The following is a 27,087-nucleotide window of genomic DNA, read 5'->3' on the forward strand; positions in this document are numbered from 1 at the left end:
AAATGCAAATCAAAACAACTTTGAGATATCATCTTACACCTGTCAGAATGGCTAAAATCAAAAATACCAATGATAGCCTCTGCTGGAGAGGTTGTTAACTCTTATAACTTATATTAACCCATCATTCTTATCTATGTTAGCCACATGGCTCGGTACCTTTTTCAGCAGGGTCGGTCACATCTTCCTCCTTCCGTGTCTGGGCAGGACTGGGGAGGAATGGGCTTTCTCCTTCCCAGAATTCTCCTGTTCTCATTGACTCACCTCTTCTTCCTGTCTGGTTGTCCCAGCTATACTTCCTGCCTAGCTACTGACCAATCAGCGCTTATTTAAAACGTAATTGGCAGAATACAGAATTGTCCCACACCAAATTTACATTTCCACTGTCCTTTCTCCACATCTGTATTGTCGTTTGCTGTTTTTGCTTTCTTGACAACAGCCTTTCTAACTGGAATTGAATGACATATATTAGTGCTTTGTGTCATTGCTGTTTTTGAAGTAGAATCTCACTGTATAACTCAAGGTACTCTTGAACTCACACCGTGCCTGCCTAAACCTCACCAATGATGAAAACACAGGCATGTTCCACCACTTTCTTGGCTTTTGATTTGATTTTCCCTGGTCATTTGAGACTGGGAATTTATTGTATAGACCATTTTTACTCTGCTAGATATTCTTGGTATCTTTGTTAAAAATTATTTGACTATATGATTATAAATTAATTTGAAATTTTTCTGTTTTCTGTATTTATATGTGTATCTCACATAATAATAACATATGGTTTGGTTGCAGTAGTTTCATAATGTGTTTTGAGGTTGAATATAATGATGCCTCATTTTCCCACCTCCTAGATTTTTATATCTTGTCTTGATCCTTTTTGTTTCCACGTAAATATTAGGGCTATTTTCTATTTCTGTGGGGAAAGTCACCAGTATTTTGATGGGAACTGCATTGAGCAATAGAGTAGAATAGTCATCTCAGCAACCTAAGTTTTCCAGTCAATAAACATGGAACAACATGAACACTGGATGCCTTTTAAATTTTATCCTTTTCAGTGCCTCTCCATTGGTGCTTTCTAATTTTCATTTTACAGCTTTTTCAGTTTCGCGCTTACTTAAAAATGTTTTATTTACTTTGTAAGTGCCATACATGGGATGGTATTCCTGCTATCCTTTTCAAAAATGCATTGTTCATATATTTTTAAATTACTGTTTTTGAAAAATAATTTTTCTGTCCAACTTCACTAAATTAATCAATTCAAATAACTTTTTGACCTAGGATTTTGTTTATAGCATTATATCATCTTCAAACATGAATAAATTAACTTTATGCTTGGGGCTGCTTCCACTGAGGTTGCTGACTTAGGCCTGCTCCAGCAGAGGTCGCTGGGTCAGGCCTGTTCAGCTGTTGCTCCCTTGTACCTGCTCCTGTGGGGGTCACTGCTTCAGTCTATTTCTTTTGATAATTGAACTTTTTTAAAGACAGTTCTATCTTTTAAAAAAATGAAAATTAGTGTCTGTCTTTTGGGATCTTACAGGAATAGCTGTAGAATTTATCTTAACCTTTAATGTTATGAGGTATATTCTTTTTAATCCTAATTTCTTGACAGTGTAATGCTTTGTTTTGTTTTGTTTTTTGGGTTTTTTTTTTTTTGTAAATGCAGTTTTAATATGTTGACCTGAAACTCAATTTGTAGATCAGGCTGGTGCTGAATTTTGAGATCTACCTTCTTCTGCCTCTTATGTATTGGGACTAAAGGTGTCACCACCAGCCTCACTGACAATTCTTATTATAAAACAATACTAAATCTTATTGAGTGCCTTTTCTATATGTATTGAGATGACCCTCCATTCTGAAGGTGTTGTATCATTAGTTGATTTGTGTATTTAGAACCTTTAATCCATCCCTGTGATGAGTCACTCTTGAGCTTGCTGTTTGATCTTTGTAAGGTGCTGCTAAATTTGGTTTGCTTCTATTTTGTGGAGAACGTTTGCATTTACAGTCTTTAGGGGTATCTACTTTTAGTTTTCCTTTTTGTGGGACCTTTGTATGGTCCTGATACTCAGGTAATGCTGGCTCCATAAGAATAGTTTGGCAGCCTTCTTCCCAGTTCAATTAGAGGAGTTTAAGAGGAATTAGAATAAGTCATTTCAATATTTTGTGTAATTCATCAACAAAACTATCATGTTCTTAAGGCTTCTTGAGATGGAAGATTTTAATTATTATTTCAGTGTTGTGTAGCTCATTATTTATATATTTAGATTTCTACTTAATTTCAGTCACTTTTGATAGCATATATTTAGAAGTCTTATTTTTTCTAATCATTCCACATTTTTACTAATAATTTCTAATAGTGATTTCTCATGGTTCTTTGCATTGTTGGGCTGTGCGCAGAAAACCCACTTCACCTCTAATTTTGAGTCTTGCCTGTCTTTCCTGTTAATCTAGGAGAATGTTTAGTCACCTCATTTACCTCTTCAAAAGCTACAGCTCTCCCACTCAGCATGGTGGTTACTTGACATAGTGACCACTCGGTATGGTCGTCACTCGGCATGGTGGGTACTCAGCATGGTAGTAACTCAGCATGGTGGTCACTCGGCATGGTGGTCACTCGGCATGGGGGTCACTTGGCATGGTGGTCACTCATCATGGTGGGTACTCGGCATAATGGCACATGTCTGTCATCTCCCCACTTTGGAGACAGACAAGTCTTTCTGTAGTAACTTTAATCTTCAGACTGTAGAGTAGGGCAGAAATCTACTATATTCTCCATTGAGTGGGTTTTGATGGTGCCAAGGAGCCTCTGGCAGCCAAATTACTACAATTGCAGAATGTAGCCATACCTTCCCCCGCTCTGAAAATACAGTTGTAGATGATGCTGGGACTTTGTGTTAGGAGCTCCAGTCTTGAGGGGTGGAAGAGACCTTCCCTAAAACCTGCAGGTCCAGCTCATATTGGACCTAGATATGTAGCAGAGGCATCCTTCTGTGCTGAAACTGCAAGATACTGAGAGGGTCCAGTGATCCAGTGATCCATTCACTGGTCAAAAGCCGCAGGTAAGGCCCGGCAAGGTGATATCAAACAGTACTACTGTAGAAGATTCCTTCTTTGGAAGAGAGCAGCCACTCAGAAAAGCCAACTCCCAGACTGAGAACTTTGTGTACTTCTATGCTGGGACCGCAGGTCTGACACTTGAGTGTGAGGGCTGCAATTTCCTACATACCCTTCCTTAGCAGCAAAGGGTCTCTACCAGGGAGGCAGTGGGGGTTGCAGTTGCCTTTCTGACACAGTGCTGTGCAGAGCTGTGCTGCTTCCTAGCTGGTTTCCTGTTCTCCCCCCTCTCCTCAAAGTACAGATTTTCCTTTGTTCCATACCAAGCCCTCTGTTTTACCATCCTAGCTATACTTTGCCTAGCTTTTCTTCTAAAAATATTATATTTGTTTAATCTTAATTTGTTATTCAGAGATTAAATGAATTGGAAAATTAGTTTACCGTTTAGACTCTTTTATCCTCAGTGAGAAAATATGAAACATAAGGGCCAATTTAGCTTTATTGAAAGGAAGCCTTCAGATTTGTCAGCTCATATTCCATAATATGCCTTATTATGTTACAAACTCAAGGTACATCTTTATGTTTTCTGGTTTTAGGGTTGGGTGTGATATGTGTAGCCTTGCTGAGCTCATTAAAATCAAAATGCCTTCACGTAGTTGAAAGTTAGAAATATGGCTAAATACATCATGGACTTTGATGCTTCAGTACCCAGTGTCCTCATGAGAATTGTATTTTTTTTATGGTGCATTCAAATAAGCAATTAGTTATTTAAAAATACAGCCAAGTTCTTCTTTTGTTTGCTTTCTATGCTGTCTGCTGAAACCTTGAGTTCTTTTCACTCGAGATGTCCTGGTTATATGCAGCTATAAATGTTTGACTGACATGATATTAATAAACATTGTGCTCTACTTCACTTTCCATTGATGTAATAAACACCATGACCTAAAGTGATGTGAGGAAGACATGGTTTATTTCAGCTTATAGTTCATCACCAAGGGAACTCCGCACAAGGACTGGAGGCAGGAACTAAAGCAGAGGCCATGAAGGAATGCTGCTTACTGGCTTGCTCCCCCTGACTAACTCAGTCGCTTTCTTATACACCCAAGGACTACCAACCCAGAGCTAACACCATCCTCAATGGGATGAGCCCTCACACATCTGTCTTCGGTCAAGAGAATGTCCACAGACTTGCCTAGAGACCAATCTGACAGAAGCATTCTCAACTGAAGTTCCCTCTTCCCAGATGACAAAAAACTGGCCCAGCAAATGTTTCATCAGAATTTAGTCATGATAATAATAATGCAAGCCCTTTATTGACCTGACTGACCAGCTTATTCTCGGTGAGGTCTTAAGAACAAATAGGGAGAACACAACTTTCCTCTCAAGCATATACCAAAGCTTCTAATCAGAGACTGTTTGACCATTTATCTGGTACTCTTTGGTTACATACTGAGCAAAGTGATGAACAAACTACTGAGTAGCAAGGAACAGTCTAACAAATGTGCTGTTTTGCTAAACACTTTGACGTGTAAGAAGAGAGTGAGAGAGACAACTAATGAGGTCAGAGCCAGACCTCAGTAATGACCGCACCTTGGGGGTTAGCATCTGAGATGAAATTACAGATTTAATTCAGTTACTTGGCCCCAAAGTCACCTTCTGGCTCTTTGCTCGGGCTGCTGTGTAGAGCAGCAGGAAGTAGCACCTGGCAGGAGCCAGAAGCTCCGCCTCTAGGGATTAAATAGTGGTGCCTCTCCACCCCTTTCTTCCTTTTCATTTCAGATCAGGAATAGGATCATTTCCAGAAATTCCTACCCAAGTAAGCAAGTAGAAGCAGCACCCCACCCCCACCCACACCGTCACCTTAGCCTTGCCTTTCCCCCAGAAATCACTAACACTGAAGTGTTGATTTACTAAAACCTCCATCTCTCCCGACCTCACTGAGAACAACTTCAACTGGGTCGGGGCTGACCCAGAAGCTTCGTTTTGCATACTAAGTTTTCACTGGTCTGTCTTTTTAAGCAAAGCATCAAGTAACAGAGTACTAAACAAGTTTCTCACTTTTGTTCAAGGAAGGAAGCAGGAATTTGGGAGTGTATTCCTTCTTATCAGAAATGAAGTCAAAGAACACTGAAGTTAAAGTAAATAATAGTGTCATTTAGTCTCTTCAACTATTCATGATAAAACTGAGGTCCAATGGATGAAATATCCCCAAGCTGATAGTGTAAATCAAAGGGAAAATTACTGACTTTGAAGAAATTTAGCTCACACTCAGCTTTTATAGAGCACATCTGTGACATTTTTAGCATAAAATCCTCAATCACTAAAAGAAATCCTGTCTCTCCTCTCTGTATTTTGTACTCACATACATTATCTCTCTTCTGTTTAGGGGAACAAAACCTCTCCACTGTGAAAAACGCATTATGCAGCCTCCAGAGCAGAACAGCTATTTCAAACCCTATTGCAGATGCTGTTTCTGAATCTTAGAAACAGTAACTCCATTCCTCTAAAAATAAGGAAGATAAACTTAAAAAGTGCTACTGGAGCAATATATTCTTTTAAATGTACAGAAAAAAAAAAAATCGCCGGGCGGTGGTGGCCAGCCTGGTCTACAAGAGCTAGTGCCAGGACAGGCTCCAAAGCTACAGAGAAACCCTGTCACGAAAAAAAAAATCATTGCAGATGGTAGAGCTTTTTTTTTTTTTTTTTTTTTTTGGTTTTTTGAGACAGGGTTTCTCTGTGGCTTTGGAGCCTGTTGTCCTGGAACTAGCTCTGTAGACCACGCTGGTCTTGAACTCACAGAGATCCTCCTGTCTCTGCCTCCCAAGCGCTGGGATTAAAGGCGTGCGCCACCATCGCCCGGCTTGATGGTACAGCTTTTTAGAGTAATGTCTTTAAAGTGACCTTTCCCTGAAAACCTGAAAATGCTAAAAGCTTCATGTCTGTAGCTTTTGCAAAAGGCTGTCCTTCATGCATGCACTTGCAATACATGTCCTTCATGCATGCACTTGAAATATTGAACACTTCAGAGGCTACTTAGTAATTACATAGAGAAAAATAATAGATTAAATTTTTTCTAAAAACAGTTCAACTCTGTTTCTCCTAATACTACAACATTTAAGGTTGTCTTATCAGTATAAAACTATGATTGCCAAAATCAATTTTTTGCCAATTTTTCTTTGGTTTTTATCGGTTCACCTTTTCTTATAAATTTAACTATAGTTTGTTTTTTGTTGTTGTTGTTTTTCGAGGCAGGGTTTCTCTGTAGCTTTTGGTGCCTGTCCTGGAACTAGCTCTTGTAGACCAGGCTGGCCTCGAACTCCCAGAGATCCGCCTTCCTCTGCCTCCCGAGTGCTGGGATTAAAGGCGTGCGCCACCACCGCCCGGCTTTAACTATAGTTTTATGCTGATTCCTGATATGACCCTCCAGCTGCTACGTCTCACGAACATCTCTTTCCATCTCTAGCTGTATTTTTCATCTTTTCAGTGTGGCATACTCTGTGAAGCCTGGTTCATGTGTCTAAATCTAAATTCACCTTGCTGTCTGTAACTATCTTTTCCCAAGCCTCATGTTTAAAACTTTAGGCCCAAGATGTGTTCATCATATTTTCTTCTGACCTATTTTCCTATGTTTCTCATATGCTTTTCTTTACTTTTTCATTAATTCACCCAGTTTTCCTCAGTAGCTACTGTGTCTCAACTTTCTTGTAGTTTATTAGATGCAAAAACCAAGTGTACAGACTCATTTGAGAAAGCTGCTACTATATTCTGAGACCTCTGTGTCAGTGAGTCACATATCAGGGAATTTGAGCCCAAAACACTTAAGAATTTAACTTGGGAGGGGGTAATATTTCAAATAAGATCCTTACTAAAATTCCTGTTTCATTCATACCAGCCTTGAAGTGGGGTGGCAGTAAAAAGTTTTTTCTTTAGAAAGATTGCTTTTATAAAATAATTTTTATACGTGTATATTAAAAGCGCTCAGCAGCAGAGCTCCTAAGGGTAGAACTAATGCATTAGAAGTAGAAGCCCAGGCCTTTCCCCAGGTGTCAGAATGCTGTACTTACAAACAGCAAAATGTGTCATGTGCACATCTTGTTACCTGATTTCGATGTTTGACGCTTGGTGAGAATCACTATGAATCCATGCAGGGAACCATTTCAAAGGTCTGGACTACTATAGGATTTTCACCAGTAATCTGCCAAGTAAATCCTGACTCTAGGTAAACAAAATAATATGATTTGTTAAATTCTCAGATGTACATACTGAATTTTTACTATCTGGGCTTACTGTCTCCTGAATATGAAGGTATGCCCCCTGATCTCAGTATTTAAAAGGCAGAGGCAGAAGGATCACAAGTTCAAGGTCAATCTGAGCAGTGTAGCAATACCATATCACAAAATGAAGAAAGGGGTTGAGAAAATACCCTGGTCCACAGAGTGGCTGTTGTGCAAGCATGAGGACCTGAACTCAATCCTCAGGATGCAAGTTACAGAACCAAGCCCAGTAGTGTGTCCTGGAGCCCCAGCTCTGAGGAGGCAGAAACAGATGGCTTGCCTGGAGCTCACGAGCCAGCCAGCCTGGCAATCTCGCCTCTTTACAGAGCAATGAGAGACCATTTCAGAAAACACGGTGAGTGACCCTGAGGAATAACACCTGAGGTTGGCCTCTGGATGCCACACTCACACACGTGAACCCTCACACAGACACACACACCTACACACAAACATGAACCCACACACACATGTACACCCACGTATTCATATACCCAGAAAGCTTAAAAAGCTTAAATACAAATTAAAAGAAGTTTTCATTGTTAAGAATTCAAATCTAAAAGTACCAAATGACTAATAGTTGTGTGTTCTTAATACTCATGTACTGTTAAACAGACAGAACTTTCTTGAGATAAAATGTGAGCTTGATATGAGTATTTATAAATAGGTTCTTGGACTGAAATGATAAATTAGTCAGCATGCAGACCTGTTCTGTAGTTGTTCTAAATTCCTGTCCACTGTCTATAGCAAAGCCCATGAGCTAGAAACTCTGACGTATGTGCTGTTGGTACAGAGGTGGTGCCGGGGGATTTTGTTATGCCTCTGGGTATAAATTTTAAAATAAATAATAAAATTGCTTAGGAAACTAAAAACTACTAGAAAATGTATTTTATAATAACATGACTGTCCTTGGAGTACTGTAATTTATCTTAAGAACTTAAGTTTATTTAGCTCTAAAATTAGTCTGCAGAGGCAGTTGTGCGTATCATATTAAAATTCTTTTTGTACATCCAGAGAAGGCTAGAAAGTCGTGACTGGTCAGTGATTTCTCTCCTGCTCCTGAAAGTGAAGCACAAAAGCTCTTTGCTTCATCTCCTAAGATGTACATAGCTTTATATGGAGACCATGAGAAACACCAGCAAAGACTGCTGTCTAAAGAAGGGATAGGAAGGTTCTGGTGAGTGACTGCTTATCAGTCATTTCAAGATGCTTAAGTAGCTTCAATTCTTAATATTAAAAAAAAATGATGTTCGGGCCTGGCGGTGATGGCACACACCTTTAATCCCAGCATTTGGGAGGCAGAGACAGGCAGATCTAGTTCCAGAACAGGCTCCAAAACTACAGAGAAACCCTGTCTCAAAAGAAAAAAAATGTTCTTAATGCCTATTTTTATTAATCGTCATAAACCCATAAAGCTTATCAGTTTTTATTTCTGTTTAAAGTTTAATAAAGGAAGTAAACAAGGGTTTACCACTAAAGAGTTATGCACAGAGTCAGAGGAACCCCAGAGATGAAAACTGATATCAAACTCCAATTGAACACAATTTTTTTTCGAAATAAATTTGTCTGGTGATTTACTTATTTGGTGTACTTCTTTTCCTAGAAATACTAAATTGCAGATTCCAAGTAGAACAAAAGAATGAAACTCTGAAAATGAGATAATAATTAGGCTCAATTTTGATAATAATTAAGCATATAAATAATTTCTCTTTGGATTGCCATACTTTCCAGTAAATTCTGAAAGCTATTGGTTTTGTTGCTGGTGGTGGTGTTGCTTGTCTATTGTTTTCCTGGGAATGGAGCCTAGGGCCTCATGCATGCAGGGCAAATGCTTTTCCACTGGCTACATCCCCAGCCCATAAAGCTCTTAAATTCTCCAGTTACATCACATACATTTTCAAAAGCAACAGTGATACTCAGTTAATTAATATTTTTTCAGGTTGAATTTATTGCATTGTCTGTTGTGAGGGCAAGGAAGGAATGATTCTTCTCTCTACAAAGTAACACAGAGAATGACTGTTAATATCCTTGGTGTCAATTAGCCTTGTACCATGTAACAGGTGCAAAGATGAAGCCACTGTCCTAGTTCAGTGGTCTGAGGTCTACTTAGTAAGGAACACAGTTACACTATAGAGTGCCAAAATGAGTTTGAATTTGCCTGTAGTTTGTCTTTATAAAACTGTCAATATTTTTGTTCCTTGTGCTTTATTTTCAGTCAAGAGAATCCATCACTTTAAATGACCTAAAATCAGAAGTATCACCCCGGATTTCAGCAGAGGACTTGATTGATTTGTGCGAGCTCTCAGTGACTGGCCACTTCAAGACCCCCACCAAGAAAACAAAGTCTAGTAAGCCAAAGCTCCTGGTGGTCGACATCCGAAACAGTGAAGAGTATCCTTGCCAAGTGGTTTGAAAGGGTGGATTTGCCCTACTCCTGTTTCTTCCTTTCCTTACACAGGCTGTGTGGTGAGGCATTTCTGGAATGCCTCTGGACTAGAATAGCTAAGTAGCTCTGAAATTGCATGCAGTGCGCAAAGTTATAAAAATGTTTTCCAAACATTAGGATCTATGTGTGTGTGTGTGTCTGTCTGTCTGTCTGTCTCTCTGATATGTGTCGTAATAAGAGTGGCGGGCTGCTTCCCGCCACTCCGGCCGCCTCCCGCTAGCTTTACCCAAAATAATTACACGGACACTGTATTCTTTTAATCACTGTTTGGCTCTTTAGCTCTAGCCCTTTTCTCTGCTAACTCTCGCTCCTGGACTAACCCATTTCCAATCATGTGTGTCGCACCCCAAGGTGCGCTTACCGGGAAGATTCTAGCCTACGTCCATCCTGGGTCGGAGCTTCATCGTGTGTGCCTCAGAGAGCAGAGCTCTTGCCTCTGCCCGCAAGAGTGGAGCATCATGTCTCTCTGAGGCGTCTGCCCCCTCGAGGAGAGCTGTCGAGTCTGACCTCACTTCCTCTTCCGCCCAGCGGTCTGCTCTGTTTACTCCTCCCATCTATGTTTTAACCTATCAGGGCAAGCAGCTTCTTTATTTAATTAACCAATGACCTTCCTCTATCAGATATGCATCATGGTTCTAGATATTATTTGACTTCTTCTAAAAATCAGTGCTGGGGACCAAAGTCAGGGCACTGACTGTCTTAGGAAGCTCTCTACCACTGATCTGCGTATGAAACCTCATACTTTTATTTTTAATATTTATATTCAACTTGTGTATAGATAGCGCCAACCTCAAGCTGCCAATCTTTATGCTTTTTGCCAGGTTCATATTAGTCTCAGCATAGACCGTTAAGCATATGCACAATTGAGATGACTCAGTTAATACAAATTAATGGCCACTGTTATTTGTATTGATTCTCAAGCTCTATATTCATTCCAAAGCTGTCCACGTTCCTTCAAACCCTAGCTACTACCTTCAGTACCCATTTGTATACATAGCCTAGTTACCAGCAGAGCAACTCTGCCTGTGTGGATCCCATTAAACAAATGCAGCCACAGAAATCTAGGAAAGCTATTTTAAATGTTGGAATATAATGATATACTTTTAAAAAAAAGTATTACAAAAAATCCTTTCTTTTTATGACTTAATTTGTCAGGCTTAACCCATTCATTCAAACATCTAATTTTCCTTAAAGCTGTAATAATGGTGTGCTTTTTTGTTCTAAATCTTTACTACATTTTTATGTGTTTATTTGTGAATGTGCACATGCTATAGTGTGCATGTGGAGGTCAGAGGACATCCTGTAGAGCTGGCTTTCTTCTTCCTCCATGTGAGTCCTGGGAATCGAACTCTGGTCCTCTGTTTGGTGGCAGGCACTTTTGCTCACTGAACCGTCTCAGAAGCCCAGTGATGATGGTTTTAGAATTTAAAGCCATGAGCTAGAATCTGATACCACTTCTGACCTCCTTGAGCACCATGCAAGCATGGAGTATACATACATACTACAAGCAAAACATAAATACACTTAAAATAAGCAATAAAACAACACACAGATATTGAAACCCTGACAGTACCTATGAAGTATTATGGTAGGTGACTCAGTAGTTTTACCTTTCATCAAGTTAAACTTTACAATTATTTAGGTCTAGTATCACTCTACCAATCATTTTGAGACATGACTAAACGTCTAATTAGTGTACCTTTACAATACTTCCATTTCTTTCTTGCTACAAAACATAGAGAAAAAAAGAACACTGTAGTAATTTTCCTTCTCTAAAGAAAGGTAGTTTTGAAATACTGATGTTTCTCCACATCTTGTTCTACCTCTGCTTCTGGTTAGTTTGGGAGACAAGCTCTCCCATGCTAGCCTCTAACTGGCTATGAACAAATGAACTATGTGCCAGTATGTTTAAGGAGCTGCCTTCACAGATGGCTTACAACTGCTGTCTGGGAGTCCATGGATGCTGCAGTCACTTAGCTGTTGTCTGTGTTTTGGTTTAGCGTGAAGAGAAGTAAATTAGCAAACCAGGATCAACTGCCACCTGCTTGTTTCTGAGGACTGCAAAGAAAGCTGAGGGCTGTAGCAGACTGTGCACACTGGGCAGTAAAGCACAGTCCCAAACCCTTGGAAATTAGCACTGAAGAGTGACAGCACTGCCAGACTCCAGAGGTGAAGTGTTTCTCTATAAAGCTTTTTTCAGTATATCCATGGGAATTTTTGGTGAAAGGCAACAGAAAATGTTTCTTGTGTAGTGGCATAAACTTTATGAGTAATGTTAATGGTTTCAAAGGTAATGCCCAGCCCAGCTGTTGATTTGGTAGCTATAAATATTTAGAGTTTCAGATTTCCTGGAGTTCATAGTAAAGGTGGCCTTAGTCATGCAAAGGTGGCTCCAGCCGATGCTATAAACAGAACCGCTCTGAGGGAGTGTTAATCTGTGCTTCAAGTGAAGGCTGAGTTTACAGCTGTGTTTCTAAGCTCTTAGGGAAGGGGGGAGGAAGGAGGGGAGGGAAAGATGGAAAAGAAAAAGTGGGGGAAAGAAAAACGGAATACAGCCGAAGACTTCACTTAATCTGAAACCAGCCCCAACTTTTTCCATCATTACACCATACTCAGTGAGTGCTAATAAATTCTTCATGAATAGTGAAAAGAATAATATTTCTGAAAATATTTTCAAAGTACTGTGGAGATACCTGTGGTCAGAGGAAGACAGGCGATAAGGAGGTTCGGCAAGAGTTTGCTCGCCCTATGTAACTTTCTATTTGGTCTATCTAAACATTCCATCCATGTCTGAATGGATCTTCCCTAATGTGGGCTGAACGGTAGCTACTGCTGGGAATTTCTCCACTGCTTGGATTAATAGTTGTTAGAGTTACATTAGCAGTCGGGGTCATTTGCTGTTTTAGCACTAGATCCAAACCAGTTGGTCCTGTTTAAAGACAAAGTTAAATCAGAGTCCCTGTTCTCGGGTCATAGAGTTAGAGTGGACTTTTTAATAGATAATTGCATCACACTGTGATGTGAGTCATACCCAAAATATCATCGAAATACAAGGAAGGGTGCAACATGATGGCTGCTTAGATACAAGATTCAGTGAGCAACGGGATAGAAGACATTTGGGAATGAGAACACAGTCCTCTGAGGATCAGGTCCAGAGAGGCAGAGAACATATTTAAGAGATTACAGAGAAGTACAATGGAGCCAGCAGCTCAAGTCTGTAACCTTAGCACTCGCTTGGGAAGCTGGCACAGGAGGACACGGGTGTAGAGGCCCTGTCTAAATAAATAAAGTGTTTAGGCAGAGAAAAGTTACATGGACCATTTGCAGAAAGGCAGCCAAATGATTCCATTTCAAATGGCCATTATTAGGTCCTGGTTCAGGAGAGCTGAACTGAGAGATCTGGGCCATGGGACGTTTCTCAGCAGAAATGTTGTCGTCTGGCCACTTTGTTTATTAATATTTTAAGTTGAAAAGATTGTGAATAAAATGGATTTCCAGGGAAAAATCAAAAGCTTTAGACAGCTGCTTCTGCAACTCTAAGCTCAAGGTAAGTGCTGTCTTACATTGCCAGACCATTGCTGGGACAGAGATGGGGGATGAGAGTCACCCAAGTGAAGTTGTTAGTGGGAGCCACTGATGAGGTGTTAAAAGTGAGATTTTTAAATGTGGATAATAGGGTGCTGCTAATATCAAGTCCAGTATGTGAGAAAATGGTGTCTGAACATTTTTTATTTCAGTTCATGCTTCTCAGTTATATATAGGGAGAAACCACGGGCTTATTCTCTTCCCCTTTTAGGTTTTATTAGTAAAGGTCCAGTCTTCAAATGCATTTAAAGAGATATTGTTAAGTTATTTAAACCAGTCAACACAAAACAGACCAGCACAGAGACATATAGGATTTCATAACTGGCGAGGTTGGTGTGGTCTGATAAAGTTTAGCACCACTGGCCATAATACTCAACAAAATACTGTGTTCTGCAGGATTCAGAAAAATGAGATTGCTTCTGAGTTGAATTTTAAAGGAATTAATTTTTGTGACATAAAGGCATACGATATGAATACTCCCACTTAATTTACCTATATAAGTATGTTATGCTCAGGACTCATTTTTAAAATTTCTATCAACTTTAACTACTTAGTATATTGTTGTGTAAGCTGTTTGAACTGGGATTTTTGCTGTTTTTCTATTCCTATATTTTTTCATAGTATCCCAGATTTCCTGAATGTTTTATATCAGGAATTTTTTAGATTTAACATTTTCTTTGACCTGTATATATATATATATACAGAAATATATATATAAAAGAAATATATATATATATATATATTTCTTTTATTATATCTTCAGTACCTGAGATTCTCTCTCCCATCTCTTGTATTCTGTTGGCGAAGCTTGCCTCTATAGTTCCTGTTCACTTACCTAGATCTTTCATTTCTAGTTTATGCTTTCTTTAGTGCCTCTATTCCTATTTTTAGATCTTGAACAGCTTTATTCATTTCCTTTAACTGTTCATTTTTTTTCTTGGCTTTTTAAAAGTGATTTACTTGTCTCATTTCCTCCAAATTTTTGTTTGTCTTTTCCTTGATTTCTTTAAGGGACTTCTTCTTTAAGCCCTCTATCATCCTCATTAAGTTGGTTAAGGTCTTTATCTTGTGCTTCACCTGTGTGGACTACTCAGGGCTTACTGTAGTAAAATAGCTGGGCACCAGTGGTACCATATTGCTCTGACTGTTGTTCATTGTATTCTTACTCTGGCACCTAGGCATCTGGATTTGGGGTGATTGTATGTCTGTGCTGATTTCTGAGTTTGTCTTTGTTGGATGGGTGTTTTGTTCCTTAGTTTCTGTTTCCTCTCTGGCCTGTGTGGCCTATGGTTGAGCAGGGATTCTATGCCTGAGCTGGGGGCTAGAATACAGCAACAAAGAGGGAAGACTGGGAATAATGTCAGGTGGGAGGGGCACTGAGAGATTGGAGGAGGTCTGTGGGTAGGTAGACACCTGGAGTTCTCGTGGCCTGCATGGTCCCTAATCCAGCAGGGAGTCTCCACCTGAATTGGCAGCTGAGACATAGGGACAAGATGGGAAGAAAGACTTGGGAATAGAGTCAAGGCTGTGTGGGGCATCAGAGAGTGAAGGAGGTCTGAGAGCAGGTGGCTTACCTGACGTTCTGGCTGCACGTATGGCCTCTGGTCCAGCAGGGAGTCACCACCAGAGCTGAGGATTCAAACACAGTAAGAAGGGAGGGGAGATTGGGATCATTTGGGGGGCATCAAGTAGAGGAGGTCCACAGGTAGGCAGCCCACCTGGTCTCTGGCAGGTGTGGCTTGTAATTAGGAGATGAGTGTCTGCCTGGGGGAATGGAGAGACTCCTACTTCATGTCAGCCCTATATGGATTTGTGCCGTGAGCAATGAAACATAATCACCAAGGACAAAAGCTCCTTAAGTAATTGTTTTCTTCCATGTCAAGTATACTAAAAGACTGCTTGTTGTCAATGCACTGATCTCTAGCTAGGCCAGGCTCTTCCCTGTGTTGTTTGCCAGCAATGCAGTTATGGTTGGAAGATGTAGAGGCTGCCAGCCTTGTGTGTCCAAGCATCTGTGCTTACTCAGTCTCCGCTTCTTGACAAAGAGTGTTCTGGGAAGGGTGTGCTTAGACAGTTTCCAGGACTGCACTGCTGGGGCAGCTGTGGTCTAAGGCTCTGCTTCTGGATGCTTTTGCTTCCAAATACAATGGGAGACTTGAAGTGTGTGGGGCTTTAGAAAGAACTTTCCTCCTCTCCAAAACTCTTATTTTTATCATTTTGTCAAGCATTTTGACATTTAATCTCCATTTTAAAAAAATTAAACCATAAAGCACAACTAACAGAAAATTCTGGAAAAATAGCAAGTTAGTGACATGCTTTTAGTGATAAAAGGCAGTATAGACAAATCTACTTTAAAAGTACATACTAAGTAGCATATAGAAATTCCCCACATGTATCTGTAATTTCAGATTAATCTGTAATTTATAAATATAAATTGATATTTATATTCAAGTGGCTTACTTTTTCAAACCAAGTATTCACATAATGTAACTTTAAGCAGTTTTACTTCTAGAGCAGGGGATTATGATTTTTAGTTATGTAGTTAATATTCTATATAGACGCATTCAAATTGGATTTTATGTTCAAGAACAAATGTAAGCATCGTTTTATTGTTTCTCATTTTCGAGAGAGAAAATAAGATTGACCCAGTGTGTATCAAGTACCTACCTAGCTCTACCTTCCATATCCTCCTCTCCGCCAGACATGACACAGTGTGGTAGGATAATTGAACACGAACACCATGGCCAAGGGTCACGCTTTCACCAGGGGCAGGGTGGGAGGCTGTGCGGACAAGAAGGAAGGAGCAGGTGGGCTGGATGGGCGTGTCCGTCCCGGCTAGCATAGATCTGCAGTGCTTCTGCTGCTGTAAATCCACTAAAAGTAAAGCTGTTCGCAGTCCAGAGGTGCTCTATGAGAAACAAAAACTCTTTCTGGCGACTGGTTCATGTCAGCTGAGAAGAGAGGAGCGGTATGAGCTAGATCATCATCACTTTCCTTTGCGCTTTTCCCACAGTGGCACCCAAATCCAAACCCAGTATGCTGTTTTTCTGCTTATAAACTTCAACTTTCCTTATTAGCCGAATAAAGATCATTATCATAAACAACACCCGGCAAGTTGAGCCTCCACCTCCCTTTTTATCTCATGTCCTAAGTTCTCCACAGCATTGTCCTTCCTTGCCCTTAATTGGGCATACGCTTCCCCACTGCCCAAACTTTGCGTCCCCTCCTCCATTCTATTTCTTTGTTTTAACTTTCATTCTTCAGAATTTGACCTGCCATCACTTCATCAGTGAAAACCCTTCCCTGTCCTCCCAAGTGGATGCCGTCTGCTACAGCAACTCATACATCTCTTTTACAGTTGAGCCGTATCTTCATTTCCAAAGTTCTAGTTTTAGTCCACTTGTACTTTTAATTACTTAGGAAAGCATATATGGATGTTTCAGATCTTATGTCATTTCTAAATATTGTAGGTTAGTGGGTGGCTTTACTTTCTAAACAGTAATAGTCAATTAGACCATCAGAATTCTTCTAAAGTATAAGAACCATCAGACATGGCCCCCTTAGGAGGTTATAAAGTCAGAATAATGGGTATGTTGGCTCAGTTCACTGGACACATTAACCTGTAGCAAAACAGTTTCCAGCTGGGGCTGATGACCTCTAGTAGTTCCCAGTGGAGTTTGACTTAGCATCAAGTATTTTTGGTATCATATTTGTCCTGAGACAGTTCACTTGCCGGTGCATTTACTTTATACACAAAACCAAACCCTGGTGGTAGTTTTTAACTGGATGATACACTGACTGTAGCCAGTCAGTGACTGTGGCTTCACTGGGTCAGGGTCACTTTCAGTTTCCACTGATAATTACAGCTCAAGCTGCTTTTCCTTTCTCCATCTTCAAGTTTAATTTTCTTCCTCCTTAGAGAATCTTACTTTACTTAGATAAAATACTTGGGTGAACAGGGAAATGTTTAGTACTGTTGTCTAGGACTGAGTTACCTCTCTTTCTCTCAGACAATCAAGACTCAAAAAAAAAAAAAAAAAAAGTAAAAGAAAAAAGTGGCTTTCCCTAACTCCCTTGTCAGCTTCCTTCGAGGTCACATTGCAGGCAGCATCAACATTCCTTTCAGCGCTGCTTTCACAGCGGAAGGAGAGCTCAGCCAGGGCCCTTACACGGCGATGCTTCAGAACTTCAAGGGGAAGGTCATTGTGATCGTGGGGCACGTGGCAAAGCACACAGCCGAGGTAAGTGTACTCAGAGCTGTCCTGTCCCCCACCTCCAGTTCAGGATAAATAACAGAAGGCTTAGGAAAACCCAGGCGGTAACTGCTGATGTTTGTCAAAAGTCTATGTCACGAGCTTAGTCTTAAGTTTGATGATATTGAAAGGTGTGGCCTTTAAGAGGCAGGTCCTAGCGGGAAGTCCTGTGGGCAGTGAAGGTTTGCCCATGTAAGGGACTGTGGGACTGAGTCACTGACTTTTGATGCCAAGAGGTGCTCTCTTCCTCCACATACGTTATTGCCATCCACAGTGGGCACTGACTGCATGCCTTTGGGCTTCCTCGCTTTGCAACTGTAAGCTAATTAAGCCTCCTTCTTTATAAAATTAAATACCTCCATTATTTTGTTATAATGAAAGTTAATATGACAGCATAGGTTTCCAGGGATTTTTTTTTCTATCTGCTTTCTAAAATTTCAAAAATATAAACTGAATTTCTCCTGTCAAAGAATCGGACCAGACATAGGCTCTGCAAACTGCTGGGTAACATATGTTGGACTTTGGAAAGATTTGTTTACCTAGAAACTCGAGGATTGGATGTCTCAAAAACTTGAACTCCCTCTCAGATTGAGAGAGGATATTCTAAGCAAAATAAAAAATAAAAGTAGATATGACTGCTAAAAATTACTACCATGAAAGGAAGGAAGAAGGGATGGAGGGAGAAAGGGAGGAGAGGAGGGAAGGAAATAAAGAGAAAAATGGGGCCTGGTATGGCATCACACACCTTTAATGTCAACACTCAGGAGTTCAAGGCCAGCCTGGTCTGCATAGCTAGTGTAGCAAGTGCCAGGGCTATGTAGAGATATCCTCTCTCAAAGAAAGATAAAAAAAAGAAAAGTATCCGAGAGCAGCATATGAGATCCAAGCAGAGTTACAAACGACATCCCCAGAAAGAGTAGAGATCATTGCTGTGTTGAGCAAATGCAGAACCCGTCCTCTCCAAGCCCTTTCCCCATTCCCAGTTCCCTGGGGGACACAGGCGGAGCTATACCAATCAGATGAACCCTATGGCACCTAGGGCAGAATGAAAAGGAAGACCAAAGGTCAGCAAAGTTTCCTCATTGAGAAAATTAGGAATGGAGGTTAAAGTATTCTCATCCAATTGACTGTATGTCTCTGTAAAAGGGACAAACCATAAGAACCATTTTAATATAGTTATCCAAAATGTAGTCATATGAGAAATATGAAAAATTTTGGTCATAAGCTATTTTAAGTTTCAAAAACTTGGTGGGCAAGATGACTCAGTGGGTAAGGGCACTTTCTCCTGACAAGCTGAATTCAGTCCCTGGCACCACATGGTGGACAGAGAAACCCTACTTCCACCAGTGGTTCTCCAACCTGCATATGTATGTTCACACTCCCCCACACAATGAATGAATGAATGAATACACAAAAATATTTAAAATATCTAAAAGTTGTTTTACTAGGACAGGGCTAATGACAGTACTTACACTTCATTGACTGAAGGCCAGCCTTGATTTTGAATCTTTACTAATTATGCCATAAATCACACCTTTCATACAAATTATGGCTATATGTCTAAATGCACCTTTTCAAGAAAGTTAGTATAATAAGTAGCTGGTCACTTAAAACTTAAATCCATATCCCAAATCAGTGGCAACATATATAATTACAACCATGGTAGCTGTATTATCTTGACGTAAGATGTCATTTTATGACTGCTGGTACATTAGTCATTATGCCATATCATCCCATACATCCATACCACGATGAAGAATCACACCCTTCTAGGTTCCAGGTAACATACACCTTAGGGAAGAGTCCCAACAGTGACAATCCAGACTATGAACTAGTCTTTCTATGATTGGTGCTGTAGTAAGTACATGCATGTGTTATCTCCTTCTGTCTGCAAGGGAGAGTGAGAGTTAGAGTTAATTGTCAACCTGGCAAAAATCTAGATTCATCTGGAAGATAGGCCTTTAGACATGACTATAGCGGGTGGGGGTATCTTATCTTCATTGAGGTAGGAAGGCCCACCCACTGCGTGTGCCACTCCTGAATTATCCAGGAAGCTGAGTATGCTGCATGAACTGCTGTCTGTCTTGACACATGTGACCAGCTGCCTCCTTGACATGGTAGACTCTACACCCTGGAACTGTGGTGAGCCAAAATCCAAACCCTTTCTTCATTCCTTCTCACTTCTTCCTTTGTTGATTCTGTCAAGGCTTTTATCACAGCAGCAGGAAAAACAGCCGAAGCAGGGGAGTATCTGCCCATTTCAAACATGAGGAAACTGGATCCAGTTTACCTAATATGCCTACCCATGGCCATGATAGGAACATACGCTGGGTGACTCTGTAAGCTTTGCCATTAATTAGCTTAGCTCTGGAGGCTTTGGAGTCTGAATACTGCCCTGTGTCCTGGCTTTAAAATGGGCTTCTTCTGACTTCACACACCACACAGTGCATGAAACCAAAACCTGAAATAAACTTTACCAGGTTATGGCTCTATTTTCATAAAACATTCAGTACTTAAAGAAAGTTTCTAATAAGTAGATCTTAGAGGTTAAAACTCTTTAAACTGCCAACTTCTTCCAAACATCCTAATCATATTAATATGTCATTTATCTAATTTTACCATGCAGGTAAAACATATCTGTAAATACATAGATTATTTATTTCATTGTCATTAACTTAAAATCTATTATTATGTACAAGTTAATAAATGTAAGTTCAAAATGTGAAAGAAATAAAATGAATGCTCACACGCAGTATAGGATTTAACAGTACTCAGCCATCGTGTTCTAAATTAGTGTCATGCTTATTAGAAGTCAGGCACTATCAATTACTTTTTCTTTACATCCTACTTGCTGACTCATTTATAGACAATAATGACTGAACAGATTATATGCCTAGCTACTAATGCTTCAATAACAGTAACTCATTTGTGTTAGATTTAGATTAGGATAAAGATCTATCTTTAACAATGTTTCTTATCAAAGGTCAAAGACAATTTCAGATACTTATTCGTAGACTTTCATATTTCCCTCTGCTGCCCAGATCTGTACAGTAGCACAGATGCTTCCCCCATATGCACCGAATTAAACGCATGTCAGCCTACAGAATTGGAATTCCACTGTGAGTCTGTGCTTGTGCTGAAATGTTCTCTTGACTCCACTGCCCAGTGCAGATCAGTCTTCTACCCTTCCTCACACTTCTGAGTTCTAAATCCTAGCTGTTCATCAAATGGGGAGCTCTGATAAGCTATGTGTTGGAAAGGAAGCAGGTGTTTGTCCTCCTAGATCCTTCTCGACAATGGTCTCAGGCCAGCTGTGTCACTGTTCTGAAAACACCGATTCTCTGGACGGCCTCTCCCCACAGCGCACATGAACCCCTGGCTCCTTCATCTCCAGGAGTGCTAACAAATCTGCTTTGCTGACCTTGGTTAGCCCTGCCTTTTATCCTTCTCCTGCATCCCCTACCCCTACTTCTCTGTAATTAATCACCACCTTAGTTCATGCTAAGGTCAGGTTAGGATGCCAGCTGTCAGAGGATAGTATGCAAAACATGTGAGCTTTGTAAGCCTAGCTTCAGTGCTATACTGTGTTTCTTACAGCTGAGTTAATTTGGGCACATATTTTGCCTCTTCAAGTCGCCATTTGTTCAATTATAAAGTGAAAACAGCATTAATTTAAAGCTTATAGACAAGATATGTAAAGTTTTTTAAGGAACCTAATAATAGTGCTCACTACACTACATACACACACACACACATACTGTAGAAAGTTCTGGAGCTTGAGTTTAGGGGCATAGCAGCAAAACAGGTACTGACTAGCTCACCCTGCCCTGCTTCAGAGCTCAGACAAGATCCACGGTGCTCAGGGTGGTGTGGCTGCAGACTGATGGCGACCCTAGCTCATTCCTCCACATACTCAGATCAATCTGAGAAATAAGCACAGTCAAGTCAGTAGATAAAGGAGTCAACTCAAAAACAAAACAACAGTCATATGTATGTATGTATATATGGTCCCCAATAGCAGAGCACCAAATAATGTTAAGAAATAAACAACAGAATTAAAATTACTGAAAATGTTGAATTAATGCCAGGCAATTGTATATCTGTACAGCAATAGTTAATAGTCTGTCATCTCTATCATGCTGTAAATGACCAAGTATTTTAAAAGGAAGGTCTTACACCCTTGACCCAAATTGCTCAAAAAAATTTATTTTTAATACTAAACATTCCTAAAAGGAAATTTGTTTTTCAGTACCCATAACATCCATTTATTCATTCTACCCTACTCTCAACCTGAGTCTCAAAAAACTTTTAACAAGCCCCATAGTGAATCCCTCTCTCCTAGAAGAAGCTGTCGCTTTGTGAGAATGACAACCTAGTCTAATACTGTGAACTTTGTTTTGGGGTCCTTCTCCCCGTGTGAGAACAATGCTCTGGGATGTAACCCAGAGATAGTAATGGGCCTCAGACTGGAAAACTGACTGGCAGCCTGGACCAGAGGAGAATGAAAGCTCCAACCTGGATTATACTCAACTGTAGTATGTCCTTAAGAGAACATGTAAGCGTAATATTACTGCATAGCTATGAACAAAATTATTCTACTTTAAGGAAATATCAGAAAACAGTCCAAAAATTGAGTCCTGTGAGAAAACTCCAAGAAAACAAGACAAGAGTTTTGTGACCTCGGTTTCTTCAAAACCTGGAATTGTTGAAATGTGCTTCTGCAGTCTCCCTAGGGGAGCAGAGAGGAGAGTGCACTGCAGCTTTTGTTATTCATGTGTCTCTGTGGACACACATGTTCCTGCCACGTGCAGCTTGTCCTTGTGATTGTATACTTTGCTCAGGTGACTCTGAGGTAAACCCTCAGAGTATAACTTGTCTGATGCTCTGAATAAAGTTGGCTATTGCATGAGACTTTTCCAACTCATTTTCAGGTCCCACTTTCCCAGATAGATACCACCAACTAGAGCAGTAAACAAGGATAAGTCACATAAGTGTACCCAGTCTGTTATAACAAAATAGTGGGTAGGAAGGCTTTAAAAATAGATATTTACACTGGGCGGTGGGAGGTGCATACCTTCAATCCCAGAACTTGGGAGTCAGAAACAGGCAGATCTCCAAATTTGAGGCCAGCATGGTCTACAGAGTAAGTTCTAGAACAGCTAGGGCTATACAGAGAAATACTGTCTGGGGAGAGGCACTCACACACATATATATGCATGTATATGTTATATATGTATATACATACGTACACAATATGCACATACACACGCATACACTATATATGTGTGTATATGTATGTGTGTGTGTGTATATATATATATATATATATATATAGAGAGAGAGAGAGAGAGAGAGAGAGAGAGAGAGAGAGTGTGTGTGTGTGTGTGTGTGTGTGTGTGTGTTCTGGTTTGGTTTATCAAATTAAAGTTCCCAAAGCTTAAAGTCCAAGGTCCTGCAGATCCAGTGTCTACTGAAGGCCTGTTTACTAGTCATAGATGGCTCTCTTTTCACTTTGTAAAAAGTGGTAAGGAAACTCTTAGAGCCTGTTTCATAAGAGCACCAAGGCTAGGGGTGTAGCTTGATGGTAGAGTTCTTGCCTAGTGTACATGAGGCCCTGGGTTCATTTCCTAGAACGGGCTGTGGGGGGATGATGGATGGATGGATGGATGGATGGATGGATGGATGGATGGATGGATGGATGGATGGATGGGCAGGCAGTTGATTCTAAGGGTTCTACCCTAGGCTCTTATCACCTACCCTAAGCCTTTTCTCAATGGTTTCACTATGGTTATCAAAATGTGAACAAGACCATGATGGGGATACCCACAGAAACAGCTGGCTCGATCTAATGGAAGCTCACTGACAGCTGGGGAACCAGCATAAGCCTAAACCTGGCTCCTTGTACGTGGGTGACAATTGGGTGGCATGTGCAGTTTGTGGGGCCACTAGCAGTGGAACAAGTATTTATCCCTATTGCATGATCTGAGTTTCTGGAGCCCATTCCCTGTGGAGAGATACATTACTAAGCCTAGATACAGGGAGGAAGGCATTGTTCCTGCCCCAAGTGATGCAACAGACTTTGTTGACTCCCCTGGGAGTCCTCACCCTCTCTGAAGAGTGGATGGGAGGTGGGGTGGGGAAAAAGTGAGAGGAGAGGGAACTGGGATTGCTATCTAATATATGATTGTTTTAAAAATAAAGATAAAATGTGAAGAAGAATGTAGACCCAGACTGTTACACCTTTATTAGCACCATCTCCCTTCTCTGCTCAAGCTCTTCCTCCTAGTCTTTAACAGATTATCCTATTACACCTGTGTGCTCGAAAGACTAAATGATTCTGAAAATGCTTCAAGCCAATTGAGCATACAGATTGTCTCTATAGAAACTCTGTAGTTCCAGATAAGTAGTTCTTCAAATTCATATATTTTAACATAATTTCTATGGGGTCTTTTATATTTTTAGAGTAATATATATATATATATATATATATATATATATATATAATCTTTATAGTTGTTCTCAAACCTCTAGATAAAGAGTGGGAAGCAAATCTCCTTTGTCATTTCCAGGTTCCTTCCCACTTCATCAACCTATCTAACTCTCTGTGGTTAGCTTTGAACTTCTCCCTGACTTTTCCATGCCATGCTCATCACTGAAAATGTCAGCCTGTGGGTTTATATCAGATAAGAAAAAGTTTTAAATATTCATGTAGCATGAACATGTTGAACACTGTATGAAAGTTAACAGTGAAAACGGTTTGACGTGATTCTGGTTCTCTGAATGATGGGCAGTAACTTATGTCAGTAGACCTGTGAACTGAGAGCTGGTCAGAAGCTGCTTCCTCATAGCTTTCCAGAAGCCTCATAGAGTAAAGCATCATCATCCACATAGGGATGTAGTAAAGGAAACCATTACACCCAGTCCAGACTTTAGCCATTTTACTTACCCTGTTTACTAGGAGTATTTGGTCTAAGGTATGATCAACCTCTAGAGCCAACTTATTTCCATTTTTATTTCCATTTTCCATTCTCTGGGCACTTACTTCCGTGCCCTGCTAAAGAAGAAACGTTATCTTGTCCCAGTGTGTGTTATTCCACCCACCCTGCCCTCCCCTACTTAATTACCAGCCACAGGAATGTGCGGCTGAACAGAAAGCTAAGCATGCTAGCCCTCTTCCCTGACCTGCAGAGTTGGAACTTGGCTGTGAGCCATCACAGCCCTAAATGTTTTGAATCTTAGTTTTTATCGTATACATTCTTTTCACAGCATAGTCAACATCATGTAATATGAGCAGGGGCTAGCACACAGTGTGGGCTTATGGAACTCAGTTGTCTAGTGTAAACAATAGATGATAAATGATCACTGCTGAAACTCACTTCCCAAACATACAGCTCAAAGGGAAATATAGCAGGAAACTCTGTAGGTCTCCTGACACATGTGTTACTAGATGATGGAATTTTATCAGAAATGCTGTTCTCTGACATGAGCCAGTGTACATCTTCTTAGGAATAAAACTATTTCAAATAACACTGCTATCATATTTACTTTTTAAATTTTTTCCCTATAGACAAGACTGATTGGAGTTCTTTGACACTGTATAAACAATTTTTAAGCAATAAATTAGGGTTCTATAGAGGACCATCATACAAAAAGTCCTAAGTATTAAGTAAATATATTAAATTTTGAATAAAATTAATATAAAAGAAAATTTTTATCTAGAGTGCATTGTGCACTTGGGGAGGTCTTTGAACGTGTTCAAAAAAAATCTATAAATGTATAAATGCATGCTATTTTGAGGGAAAAAGAGTTATCCTATGATTGGCAAAGGGATATGTGACCTAGTATGTAAAATAATGAGACTGCACTTTCATTTCCCAGCCACCCAGACCTGAATTCACACAGAAACTACATTAATTACAACATTGTTTTTCCGGTCGCTCAGGTATATTTCTAGCTAGTGCTTACGCCTTAAATTAACCCATTTCCATTAGCCTTTGTATTGCTGAGTGGCCATGGCATTCGCTCATTTTCTACATGTCTTGTTTCCTCAGCAGCTGGCTAATGTCTGACCTGACTCCAATTTCTTTTTCTCTGTATCTCTGTTCAGATTTCCCACCTTGTTTTACTCTGCTAAGCTATTGACTGAATCAGCTTTATTCATTAGCCAATAAAAACAGTACATATACGGAAGAACATCCCACATCACTAGACTCACTGGGTGTGGGCCTACATCATGGGTGCATCCCAGTGTTCACCAAGTGCTACCTTATATCACATTTGTCTGCTTTTTAAATCTGAAGGTGTAGTATTGTTGAATGTTGTAACTGTAATTCTTCTAGTTAGAAAAGTAAATAGGGATGGGAAAAGGAAGGAAACTATTTGGTTCTGGAGTTTCTATAGACCACAGCAATGAAAACAATCTTGGGAGAAAAGTCTTACTTCCACTATATGGGAATTTGACTATGGGAAGCAGGAATAGGAGAGAAAAATGAGTTATGAGTTGAATGACTGTAATCCAGGAATCAAATAGGCCACTTGGGCTACTCCAGTATAGTAGGTGACAAGGAACATTCTGAAATATATGTTTTGGGGTTTAAAACCTATATGGGACACACAGGACAGAGAACACCAGCTTTATTGCCTGACTGACTAGAGGAACTAGTTTCCATTTCCCGAGATGAAGGCAGTTAAGCTAGAAGTGACTAGAAACCAATGGTTCTCTTCTGAAACCTGTATGTTTGAGTGGACAGCAAGCCTAGGACGGACAGACTAATGAACTTATAGTTTAGGGAAGAGACAATTCAGTCACCAGTGTATAGATGAGAGTTAAGCCATGAAACTAAATGAAACCACATAGCTGATGACTGCATATGAGAAAGACAAAGCAAGGGGGTAGAGAAGATGGACAGAAACCCACAAGAGCGAGGAGAAGGGTACAGCTGGTGAGTTGGTAAGAGAATCGGGTGAGGCTGGAATACTAAAGACTGATGGAAGAAAGTTTTGGGAAAGGCAGGAGGGATAGTCAAATGTGTCGGTAACCCTGATGGTCAAGTGGGATTCCAACCAGAGTCACTTTGATGCTGGGGTGTGACACTGCCTGCCATGTTGATAGTCTTGATAGGAGGCCTGAGGAGTGATGGGGACAAAAGTTTGAGAGAACAGGCTGTATGGAAAGAAGTGAAGAGACAGAAGGAACCTAGAGGAAAGCAAGTCAAGGGGTGTCTGTCGCAGTGTGTGGACCCACTTCAAACTACTCCAGAAAGCAAATATTGAAGAATGGGTGCAAAGAGGCAGATGGGGGGCATTCTTTTTTAAAGATAACCTGTCTCTGTAGCCCAAGCTGGCCTCAAACTTGTAGCAGTCTCTAGCTGCAGCCTCCACTGCACACCTCCAGACCTGGCTATCGTTATTGAAATGCAACGCCACTGACATTATATATATATTTAAGTCTTTTCATTTTAAATGCAACACCACTGATATTATA

At 40.3% G+C, this 27,087-nt stretch overlaps 1 protein-coding gene across 3 annotated transcripts in view; it reads left to right on the plus strand.

Moving 5' to 3' along the window:
- The window catches only part of Tbck (TBC1 domain containing kinase), a 134,137-nt gene that overhangs the window by 100,050 nt on the left and 7,000 nt on the right, over positions 1-27,087 (plus strand). For all 3 annotated transcript variants that reach the window (XM_026784153.1, XM_005357301.3, XM_026784154.1), the window contains exons 24-25: positions 9,535-9,710; positions 17,432-17,591. In XM_026784153.1, coding sequence (XP_026639954.1) covers positions 9,535-9,710; positions 17,432-17,591 — 336 coding nt within the window. The remainder of the gene's footprint in view (positions 1-9,534; positions 9,711-17,431; positions 17,592-27,087) is intronic.

The sequence above is a fragment of the Microtus ochrogaster genome, chromosome 21 (genome assembly GCF_000317375.1).
Source record: "Microtus ochrogaster isolate Prairie Vole_2 chromosome 21, MicOch1.0, whole genome shotgun sequence".
Classification (NCBI taxonomy): domain Eukaryota; kingdom Metazoa; phylum Chordata; class Mammalia; order Rodentia; family Cricetidae; genus Microtus; species Microtus ochrogaster.